Raw genomic sequence first — 12,217 nt, forward strand, 5'->3', positions numbered from 1 at the left:
ATGCTATAAACAATAATATTGCACAGGAACCTGGAATGTTAGGTCCATGAATCAAGGTAAATTAGAAGTGGTCAAACAGGAGATGGCAAGAGTGAACACTGACATTTTAGGAATCAGTGAACTAAAATGGACTGGATGGGCAAATTTAACTCAGGTGACTATTATATCTACTACTGTGGGCAAGAATCCCTTAGAAGAAATGGAGTAGCCCTCACTGTCAACAAAAGAGTCCGAAATGTAGTACTTGGGTGCAATCTCAAAAACGAAAGAATGATCTCTGTTCATTTCCAAGGCAAACCATTCAATATCACAGTAATCCAAGTCTATGCCCCAACCACTAACGTAAAAGAAGCTGAAGTCGAACAGTTCTATGAAGACCTACAAGACCTTCTGGAACTAACACCAAAAAAGATGACCTTTTCATCATAGGGGACTAGAATGCAAAAGTAGGAAGTCAGGAGATATCTTGAGTAACAGGCAAATTTGGCCTTGGAATAAAAAATGAAGCAGGGCAAAAACTAACAGAATTTTGCCAAGGGAATGCACTGGTCATAGCAAACACCCTCTCCCAACAACACAAGAGCTGACTCTACACATGGACATCACCAGATGGTCAATATCGAAATCAGACTGATTATATTCTTTGCAGCCGAAGATGGAGAAGCTCTGTACAGTCAGCAAAAACAAGACCAGGAGCTGACTGTGGCTCAGGTCATGAATTCCTTATAGCAAAATTCAGACTTAAATTGAAGAAAGCAGGGAAAACCACTAGATCACTCAGGTATGACCTAAATCAAACCCCTTGCAACTGTACAGTGGAAGTGAGAAATAGATTCAAGGGATTAGGTCTGACAGAGTGCCTGAAGAACTATGGATGGGAGTTTGTAACATTGTACAGGAGGCAGTGATCAAGACCATCCCCAAGAAAAAGAAATGCAAAAAGGCAAAATGGCTGTCTGAGGAGGCCTTACAAATAGCTGAGAAAAGAAGAGAAGCAAAAGGCAAAGGAGAAGAGGAAAGATATATCCATCTAAATGCAGAGTTCCAAAGAATAGCAAGGAGAGATAAGAAAGCCTTCCTTAATGATTAATGCTAAGAAATAGAGGAAAACAATAGAACGGGAAAGACTAGAGACCTCTTCGGAGAAGGCAATGGCAACCCACTCCAGTACTCTTGCCTGGACAATTTCATGGATGGAGGAGCCTGGTAGGCTGTGGTTCATGGGGCCGCTAAGAGTCGGACATGACTGACTGTCTTCACTTTCACGCGTTGGAGAAGGAAATTGCAACCCACTCCAATGTTCTCACCTGGAGAATCCCAGTGAAGGGGGAGCCTGGTGGGCTGCCATCTAGGGTCGCACAGAGTCGGACACGACTGAAGCAACTTAGCAGCAGCAGCAGAGACCTCTTCAAGAAAATTAGAGATATCAAGGAAACATTTCATGCAAAGATGGACACAATAAAAGACAGAAATGGTATGAACCTAACAGAAGCAGAAAATATTAAGAAGAGGTGGCAAGAATACACAGAAGAACTATACAACAAAGATCTTCATGACCCAGATAACCGTGATGGTGTGATCACTCACCTAGAGCCAGGCAGCCTGGAGTGCAAAGTCAAGTGGGCCTTAGGAAGCATCTTTACGGAAAAAGCTAGTGGAGATGATGGAATTCCAGCTGAGTTATTTCAAATCCTAAAAGATGATGCTGTTAAAGTGTGGCACTCAGTGTGCCAGCAAATTTGGAAAACTCAGCGGTGGCCATAGGACTGGAAAAGGTCAATTTTCATTCCAATCCCAAAGAAAGGCAATGCCAAAGAATATTCAAACTACTGCATAATTGCACTCATCTCACACGCTAGCAAAGTAATGCTCAAAATTCTCCAAGCCAGACTTCAACAGTACGTGAACCGAGAACTTCCAGATGTCTAAGCTGGATTTAGGAAAGGCAGAGGAATAAGAGATCAACATTGGTTTGATCATAGGAAAAGCAAGAGAGTTCCAGAAAAACATCTATTTCTGCTTTATTGACTATGCCAAAGCCTTTGACTGTGTGGATCACAACAAACTGTGGAAAATTCCTCAAGAGATGGGAACACCAGACTACTTTACCTGCCTCCTGAGAAATCTGTTTGCAGGTCAGGAAGCAACAGTTAGAACCAGACATGGAACAATGGACTGATTCCAAATTGGGAAAGGAGTACATCAAGGCTGTATATTGTCACCCTGCTTATTTAACTTATATGAAGAGTACCTCACATGGAATGCTGGGCTGGATGAGCACAAGCTGGAATCAAGGTTGCCAGGGGAAATATCAATAACCTCAGATATGACACCACCCTTATGGCAGAAAGCAAAGAGGAACTAAAGAACCTCCTGATGAAAGTGAAAGAGGACAGTGAAAAAGCTGGCTTAAAACTCAACATTTAGAAAACTAAGATCATGGAATCCAGTTCCATCACTTGATGGTCAACAGATGGGGAAACAATGGAAACAGTGAGAGACTATTTTCCTGGGCTCCAAGATCACTGCAGATGGTGACTGCAGCCATGAAATTAAGAGATACTTACTCCTTGAAAGAAAAGCTATGACCAGCCTAGATAGCACAATAAAAAGCAGAGACATTACTTTGCCAACAAAGGTCCATTTAGTCAAAGCTATGGTTTTTCCAGTAGTCATGTATGGATGTGAGAATTGGACCATAAAGAAAGCTGAGCGCTGAAGAACTGATGCTTTTGAACTATAGTGTTGGAGAAGACTCTTGAGAGTCCCTTGGACTGCAAAGAGATCAAACCAGTCAATATTAAGGGAAATCAGTCCTGAATACTCATCGGAAAGACTGATGATGAAGCTGAAGCTCCAGTATTTTGGTCACCTGATGTGAAGAACTAACTCATTGGAAAAGACCCTGATGCTGGGAAAGATTGAAGTCAGGAGAAGGGGGTGACAGAGGATGAGATGGTTGGATGGCATCACTGACTCAATGGACATGGGTTTGAGCACGCTCTGGGAGTTGGTAATGGACAGGGAAGCCTGGGTTGCTGCAGTCCATGGGGTCACAAAGAGTCGGACACGACAGCAATTGAACTGAACTGATTGTGCTCTCAGTGACATAACCCTCCTCTTCATCATCAACTATGTGAAATCTTTAGTAAAATAGGTATTTTTTATTTTGAAATTGCACAAAGAACAAGTTGGGAGAGACTTGATTAACAGTAGCAATGTCAGAAAAACTGTGGAGGTCGGGGGAGAGAGGGATATGTGTGGCCACAAGTTCCATAATAGCCCATCATGTGACAGGTGCTAGGAGGTGATAGTTTCCTGCTCTCTGTCCTCCTTAGACCTCCCCTGAGTGATTCTGCTCCAGACAGGGAGGTAGGCTGTCAAAGGGACATTGATGAACCAAGGTGAACACATAGGAGCTCACCCAGAATGGTACAGAGTTTAGAGTCATATTTTAGAGGAATCTCTAAAGAAACTAGTGATGTTATATTGCTGAGACTCCAATGGGGGGAAGGAGGGGGAGGAAGGGCAGTTAGGATTAGGGAGGCAGATTGTCTTTGGAAGAGAGAGGAGACTTTTACAGAGCTAGAAACCACAGTGCTAGGGCCAGTGGAAGAGGTAAGAGGCAGATTGGCCTTTCCATAAACATAAAGGGAATTTGTATTAAACATCCAACATCAAACAATTTATAACTCACACTGGAATGATGTTCATCAAATGTTACCAATAACTATTCAATGGCCAAGTTTTAATTTCTTCTCTGTACCTCTTTATAGAAGTATGTCATTTCTAGAAAACAATAAAGTCACAAGTTTTTGTTGTTGTTGTTGTTTGTTTTTGGCAGTGCTTGTGGGATCCTAGTTCCCCAACCCGGGATTGAACTAGGCTCTGAAGGTGAAAGTGCCAAACCCTAACCACTGGACCACCAGGGAACTCCAATCACTATCTCTTTTTTTTTTTTAAGTCTCTATTAGATATATCTGGTCTTCAAAGTCACCGTTCAGCTACTCTATCCTTGCTTCTTCTCTCAACTATCACACAAGTGGGTTTATTAGACAAGCTCATCCTGAGCTCACAATTTATATAAAAACTCAGCTCGAGGCTCCGAAAAACAAAGGACCCTTCATCCAACAAGATGCGCCTTCCTTAGAAGGCAGCTGAAGGAGCATGGGCGTGCTTCCTTGTCTGTAAACACAAATTATTTCCTCAAAAGGAATTCTGTGATTGAAATATCTCCATCTTCTTATATCATGGAGAATATTCTAATCACAGCTGTTCAAAAATAGAATGGTCTTGGTTCCAAGTCCTTGAAAGTTTTCCAGTAGAACATGAAAGATACACAGACATTTTTAAAAGGATTTCAGTCCCAGATAAGCGGTTGAAATGCATAACCTCTAGCTTTTCTTCTAAGATTTTTAGATCTTACCTCTCATTGAGGGGGTCTAATCATGTTGCATTTCACTTACAACCGTTCCTGGATATCAGTAACTCCTTACATTTATCATTATAGTTTGCATAATATAGACTTTTAATAATAGCAGCCAACTTAATGAGTTCCTATTACCTGCCCTTCAGTGTTCTAAGGATATGATGGGAAAAAACATAATCCTCCAGGCAACCCTATGGGGTAGGTCTTTTTACGATCATTCCCATGTTAGAGCGACGGAGGATGAGATGATTGGATGGCATCACCGATTCAATGGACATGAACTTGGGCAAACTCCAGGAGATGGTGAGGAACAGGGAAGCCTGGCATGCTTGGAGTCACAAAGAGTTGGACATGATTTGGCGACTGAACAACAACCACGTTAGAGCAGAAAATTGAAGCTTAGAGAAGTTAAGAAGTTTGCCCAAAGCTACTTGAATTATAGGTGGCAGAGGGTTGTCCCTCGAGGTCCCATGGTTAAGATTCCACCCTTCCTTTACTGGGGGCACAGGTTCAATCCATGGTGGGGGAACTAAGATCCCACATGCCACACAGTGAGGCTAAAATATATATTTTAGGCGGAGCTGAAATTTGAATCCAGAATTAGTCTCTTAATCAGCATCATAATGCCTCTCACTTGTTAGAGGTTTGGGGTTGCTCCAGTTCTGAATCCTGAGTTCTACATTGTATGATGGCCTGGTCTTGGCCTGCTGGGAGTTTGGTGATAAGCTGACCTGATCACAGGACATTATCAATAGTTAATGTATGCCATGTGCAGTCCACATTTGAAAGCCTAAGGCAGACAGAAACAGTGGGATGGATCAGTCCAGAAGAGGTTTCATAGTGATTTTCAGATGCATCTGATTATGGAATCTTTGCTATGGAAAGGTTCTTACAGGGCAACCAGCCTGACCACTCACTCACGGGTGAAATTTGTGATAGGGAACTGGGTGGGTAGGTTTTATCCCCATCTGGACCCCCTCACTACACCTGCAGTTAGCACTACAGTTAAGTGGGTTCCTGCCCCACACCATCTCTCTTCTAAGGCCTTATCCTCCTCTCCAGCATCCAAATTTATCAGCATCTTGATGATAAACACCTCGCCTGGAATCTGTATTGAATTCCAGTTCAATGAGATTAAACCTCCCGGAACAGCATTAGGTTATTTTTTTAATGGTTGATTATTTTTGTATTTTGACAAGTCTTGCAATTAAAAAGAAAAAAATGACTTTCAGGCTGCAAAACTGGCCTCTACTGCTAATTAGATTCCATGGATCTGTCCTGAAAGATATAAATCATTTTAAAAACATCATTACTAAACGTACTGCTATAATAAATAAACTACCCAAGCTCTTCGACCTAGAGAAAAGAGAGGATGGAGGGGGGCGTGGTGTGTGAAGATATTTGTCTTTTTCTGTCAGCTTTTGTTTTTCGGGTCCCAGGCTCTGGCACCGCTGGTTCCCTCTGCACACTGTCTACAGTGGGCCCTCCTACCCACAGCTGCACTCCCTCCCCTTCCAAGGGTGTCACGTGGGCTGATGAGATAATGTATGTGAAAGCCTTGGTCAACGGCAAGGCACAATCTAATGCCAATGATGACTGTTGTTATTATTCTTATCATACTCCAGGGAAACCCTGTTGCCTCCCACCCTCCCAGACCTACTCTGCAGGACAGCCGGCGAAACTCAAGCGAGGCTAGACAGCCCCTCCCACGTGGGCGGAGGTCCTGGCGCAAATCCGTCTCTCCTTCTAGCAGCGGGGGGGCGCTACTGCTTGCCTCAGACCCTACCCGCCTACCCGCCCCCCCACCTCCCCTCAGTAATGGCTTTCCCAGTCCTTCCTGGCTTCGGGGGCCTAACTCCGGAAGGAAATCTCCTCAGTTCCAGTGAAAGTTCTCGAGCTACTGAAGTTATCGACTCCCTTGGCCTGTCTTCACACCCACTCCCCCAGCCCCCTCCCCTCCAAGTGCCCGCAGCGGAGCCAGGCTGCCCCGGAAGGATCTGACCGGCAATTTCCTACAATTGTCTGACTGGGGCTCCTCAGTCTATCAGCTCCCCGCTTCCCTCCCCACCTCATCTCTTGCAGTCTCCCCTCCCCAAAGCCCCAGTCTCCTGGATATCCCAACCTCCACCCTGATCTGACTTCTTAGGCCCCACAGTTCTCTTTAGCATTTCCTCTCTCTTCTGGGATTGTCACTACCCTGGGGGAGGTGGAATGGGGGTTTGGGAGTCAACATGGCCACCAGGGCCCATCAGGAAGTTGGATGTGCTGCCGTGTTACCAAGGCAACCACCCTTCTGTGTTAGGCCTTCCCAGAGCTATTTGTCCCCAGCTGAGGAGGGTGAGGATTTGACTGTGTTAGGTCCCTCTCCCAATAAATCAAATCTGACTGAGGCCAAAAATGGTGGGCAGGGAGCACAGGATATTCTAGAAGGCTCATTAGACAAAGGGAGGACAATTTATCCTTTCTTGAGCCACTTGTGTATCAAGGAGCACTATCTCCAAGGCAGACCTCCAAGCTCTCCCTGGACCATCCTGACCTCCAGTGCCGCTGGGCGTGGACTCCAGGAAGAGGCTTGCAGAGGTCGGAGGAGGGGCCTGTCTGCACTTGATGGATGGTACTGAAGAAATGTCTGGCACTTTCTTTCCCCATGGGGGAGGTGAAACTGCAGCCACCTCTCCCCCGCATTCACATTCCTGCCTGCCTGCTCAGGAAGGGGGTGGGGTGGGTGGCCGGAGCAGAGAAAGGAGGGCCCTTAGCCCCACTGAGAGTTGTAAACTATCATTCACATTTGCCTGCACTGTCAGGGGAATGGATGGGCAGGTGGACAATTCCCACATTTCAACTGAGGTAAAAGGGGATCCCTATGTTCCCACCGCACCCTCCTTCTTGGCTCCCAGACCTCCTGGGGCAGGTGCCAGGACTGCCCATTCAGTCTGCACTCATTATATTCTTACTGTATGCTGGTCATTGGGTAATAGAGCAAATAAATAGAGATCTCAAAGTGTAGTCCACAGATTCTGTGAGCCCCCAAGATCCTTTCAGGGGCTGTTGCTCAGTCAGTCAGTTCAGTCATGTCCAACTCTTTGCAACCCCATGGACTGTGCCTGCTTTGCTCTTCTGTCCATGGAATTCTCCAGGCAAGAATACTGGAGTGGGTTGCCATTTCCTTCTCCATTTCAGGGGATGGATGAGGTCAAAAAGATTTTCATGGGAATTCTCTGACAGTGCAGTGGTTAGGACTTGGTGTTTTCACTGCTGTGGCCTGGGTTCAAGCCCTAGTCAAGGAAGTAGGATCCTGCAAACTGCGCGGCATTGCCAAAAAAAAAAAGTTTTTTTTCCCCATAATCCTACTAATTATATATTATTTTACCATTTTTGGCTGCACTGAAGAGCACACAGAATCTTAGTTCCCTGACCAGGGATGAAACCTGTGCCCCTGCATCAAGGGCATGGAGTCTTAACCACTGGATTTCCAGGGAAGTTTTTTATTTACCTTACTGACTGTGTTGTTATGTGCACTGATAAGGCTGGTGTCTTAGCATAAATCAAGGCAGTAGCACCAAACCAGTCATTGTCAAAAAAAAAACAAAAAACAAAAGCCAGTTTCTCTCAAGAATGTCATTGATAAAGCAGTAAAAAATTAACATGTGATGGGTTTATTAAAGTTATTTTAAATGAGTTAATAAAGACTTGTTTTAACTTCTAATACAGAATATATCGATAGATAAAACCCACATAAAAGCTCTTTGGGGCCCTCAGTAATTCTTAAGGGTGTAAACAGATCCTGAGACCAACAGAGTCAGCACTGCTGGGGTCACTCATAGGCTGTTACACTGGCTCCTCAAAGTTGAAGGGAACTTTCTCACATATTAAATTGCCAGCTTGAGAAACGTCTTATTTAAAGCTGAGGGTAGAGAATATGGTTGTGTTTCTTGGCAACCCTGGCTCGAGAAAGGACACTGTCACTGGAATAAAGATTTTCATGGTCTCCACTCACAGGAGAAGCAAGGCATGCAAGCCCACAGCCCTCTGTACTTCCCTTTCTCCCCTATGTGCTGAATATCTTGTGTTGGGTCACGGGGGACTCAGGGTGCTTGTGGCCCATGTGGGCTAGGCCCAGATGTGGGCTTCCCCCAGCCCCTAGATCCATGTTTAGTCCCTTCTCCTATTCCCACTCAGGGGGCTCTTCCCACTCGCCCCCCCCCCCCCCCGCCACTAACTACGTCACAGTGGGCACAGGGAGGGGCAGGAGGATTAAGGAATCCACATCCCACCTTGGCCTCGGCTGGGATAGGATGGAGAGTGAGTGTGTGTGCCTACGTGTGTATGTGTGTGTGTGTGTGTGTGTTCCCTGGGCATGACTGTGAGTTTTGGTCCCGTCCTGTGGGCTCCAAGTTCTCCCCCATACCAGTCCTCTGTCAGAGGTAGTATCTGGTGTCTCCACTGGGGTCAGCACATCTGAGTTATTCAAGCCACTTGTTTGGCAATGTGGGGTTGCTGTGGACGGGCTGATGCTGGCATCTCTCTGTCATCTCCGGCCCAGGGAAGGGGGGAGTGGAAGGCCAGGAGGGGACCCAGGTCAGCCTCGGGTGCTACTCCCTCGCTCCCCCAGGAGCCAGTAGGTCCGAACTTTGCCTTTGCCCTGGAGGGAAAAAGAGGCCATTGGGGTGGGGAGTGATACATCCACTTTCCCAAATGGTGGGAATGGGGATGGTTGCTTGAGAAGGGGCCTGGAGGAAGGTGAGCCCTGCAGGGACCTCAAGGGGTCGTGAGGGCAGGGACTTTCTTTTCTACCTTCATTTCTACATCCCCTCGAAGCTCCAGCTCGAAACCACCAAACTCCTCCAGGACAGCCTTGGTTTCAGAAGATAAGTGGATCTTCAGGGCTGGGTAGGATAAGGGAGGAGAAGGGAGACGAGAGATGCAAGAGTTGGGAGCAGGAGACTGGGGGCCGTGGGGCTAGAAAGATGCTTTCCCACCTTCCTTTAGCCCTGAAAGCCTCCTAATTCAGAGTCCCACCCATTCCACATGGTGTCTGACCACACAGGGCTTGCCCTAAGAATTCCAGAGCTGTGTTGTCCACCATGATAGACACTAGTCACATGTGGCTATTTAAATTGCAGTTAAAATGAAATAGTTAAAATGCAATAAATAAATAAAATGCAATGCCTCAGAGGCTACCATATTGGACAACACAGCTTATAGTAGAGTGTAGAGGTCAAGGGCTCAGACACTGGAGCCTGCGCTGCCTAGTTCGAACCCAAGCTTGGACACTCGGCTGGGGAAGTAATATTAACTCTCTGTGCCTCATTTGCCTTGTCTACAAAATGCTGAGAGTGACAGGACCCATCTCAAAGTTTTCCTGAGTGGATTAAACTTAATGTTATTCATAAAGTATTTTAAAAGAATCTGGCACTTAGGAGGCACTGTACAATTGGTTGCTATCATCGTTTTTTAACTCAGCACCCTCACATTAGGGTTGAGGGAGCCCAGGCCTTGGAGAGGAGATCTGCGCAGGCTGCTGAGGTCAGGCCCAGGCCTCCTGACTACTGTTCCCCGCAGACCTTCCTTGACTCCATAGCAAACTGGTCTAGGTAATCTTACTATTCCAGGGTCTGGTATTCAGTAGTTGCTCAATAAATGGTGACTGAATTGAATTCTGTTGACTACAGCAGGAAGCAGATCAACAGGAAGCAAGCCTAAGGGAAGAGCTGCGAGCAAGCATTTATCAGATACTCATTGTGTTCCAGGGGTTGTGCTGTGTTTTTTATAACCCCAAGACATCATTCTTTTAAAGACAAACAGCTGAAGCTCAGACAAGCTGAACAACTATTACGTGCTAGTCATGTTATATGACTTTCTCAAATAACTCTTCTGAGGTAGATGTTTAATTCTCATTTTCCAGATAAGGAAAACAGGGGTTCAGGGAGGTGTAGCAAATTGACATGAAACATCAGTTGCAGAACTGAGATTCACACCCAAATGGGCTTCTCTGAAGCCCTTTTGACCACACCCAAGAGGGCCCTAAAGGTAAGATTCCTGCTGAAAACTGTCAGACGTTGGTCTGGAAAGACTTTTCTGTCGTTTGGCAAAGGGAGCAGCTGGGACCTGCGTCTCTGATTAGACTCAAGGTGACCTGGCCAGGTTGAACCCTTATGAGATGGCAACTCAGGAAGAGAGAGAACAGGGAGTGGAAGGCATCCGCTGCCAGTCGGGCAACTACAGCCCTCCTGCCCTCCCTGTCCCACCCAGGGGACCCAGAGTACCTTCCCCATTAGACTCCATTCGTGAGGCAGTGTTGACTGTGTCCCCAAAGAGACAGTACCGGGGCATCTTCAGCCCCACCACGCCGGCACACACGGGTCCTGAAGGGAGTGAAAGCCCATGAGTTCAGGGGAGTAGGTGGGAGGAATGGAGGGTGACCTAGGTGGGGCCAGAGGGTGAGGCTAGAGTAGGGTGCCCCAGGAGAGGCAGCAGGTGGGATCCGTGGTCCGTGGGAGCCCAGGGGTGTGTGTAGGAGGAGGTGTAGGTGTATGCGCGTGTGTAGGGAGAGCTGGAGAGCGCTGGGGCTGGTCTCCCATCTTTCGCGGCCTCACCCGTGTGGATGCCAATGCGCAGGCGCAGCTGCTCCTGGGGCCGGTGGCGGATGCGGAAGGAGCGGACCGCGTCCAGCAGCGCCAGGGCCATGCGGGCCACCTCGCGGGCGTGCAGCCTCCCGTTCCGCACCGGGAGCCCGGACACCACCATGTAGGCGTCACCAATGGTCTCCACCTGTGAGAGTCGCGAGAGAGAGCAGGACCTGAGGGCTCCAACTTTCTCTTCCCAGTGTGGGCCGTCACCCAGAGGGCACTGGCTCCTAGTCCACCCGTCTACCAGCCGTTGTGTTTGCTCATCCTCCATACTCCGCCCGGTTTTTCTGGCGGTTCTTGGGTCTCCCCGTGACACCTCCTCGTGACACTGTCTTTGCTCACGTCCCTTGGTCTACTTTATCTCTCTCTCTCTCTTTTTTTTTTTTAGTTCCACCTGTTTATTGCCATCTCCCTCCACCCACCTCATGCGCGCATGCTCAGTCACGTGACCCCATGGACTGCCGCCCACCAGGCTCCTCTGTCCATGGACTTTTCCAGGCAAGAATACTAGAGTGGGTTGCCATTTCCCTCTTCAGGATAGTCTTCTCTCTTAAGGCTCTATGTCATTCTACCCTTCACTTTTCTGTAACCCTGTCCACTGTCTGCCTGTTCCTTCCCATCTTTACTCACCTTGTATACGTCAAAATTGTCTATGACGGCATCAAAGCAAGTGTACAGGTCATTGAGCAGGGTCACCACCTGGAAGAAAAGAGAATCCACAAGGGGTGAGGAGTAAGGGACCCCACCTGGGCTCAGGTGGAAAATGCAGACCTAGAAGGCAGACCTGTGAGATAGAGATGAAAAGCCAGCACAGCACACCTGGCTGCTCTCACACCTGTAGCTGTGCCTGACTCACCTGCATGGGCGTGCTCTCTGCTGATAGGGCTGTGAAACCCACGATGTCACTGAAGTAGATGGTGACACTGTCAAAGGCTTCGGCCTGGACCGTCTCCCCGCGCTTCAGCTGCTCAGCCACTGAGCTGAGGGGTCAGGGACGAGGCAGGATCAGAAGATGAGCCGGGGCCAGGGCAGGGCTGGCGGGGGCACCAAGCACAGGCACTCACTGAGGCAGAATCTGGTAGAGCAGGGCCTCAGCCTTGCGCTTCTCCTCCAGGTAGGCCTGGGTCCGCTCCTCCACCAGCTCCTCCAGGTTGTTGGC

General features: G+C 47.6%; 1 protein-coding gene across 1 annotated transcript in view; it reads right to left on the minus strand.

Annotated features, from left to right (window-relative positions):
- Positions 1–8,045: 8,045 nt before the first annotated feature.
- Positions 8,046–12,217, minus strand: part of NPR1 (natriuretic peptide receptor 1) — a gene marked incomplete at its 5' end in the record, with an annotated part of 13,626 nt that continues 9,454 nt past the window's right edge. The window contains 7 exons of the mRNA XM_010838444.1: positions 8,046–9,071; positions 9,224–9,315; positions 10,696–10,794; positions 11,026–11,200; positions 11,689–11,757; positions 11,915–12,038; positions 12,123–12,217. Of these exons, the coding sequence (XP_010836746.1) occupies positions 9,009–9,071; positions 9,224–9,315; positions 10,696–10,794; positions 11,026–11,200; positions 11,689–11,757; positions 11,915–12,038; positions 12,123–12,217 (717 nt within the window). The remainder of the gene's footprint in view (positions 9,072–9,223; positions 9,316–10,695; positions 10,795–11,025; positions 11,201–11,688; positions 11,758–11,914; positions 12,039–12,122) is intronic.

Source organism: Bison bison, unplaced genomic scaffold (assembly GCF_000754665.1).
Source record: "Bison bison bison isolate TAMUID 2011002044 unplaced genomic scaffold, Bison_UMD1.0 scf7180017864093, whole genome shotgun sequence".
NCBI lineage: Eukaryota > Metazoa > Chordata > Mammalia > Artiodactyla > Bovidae > Bison > Bison bison.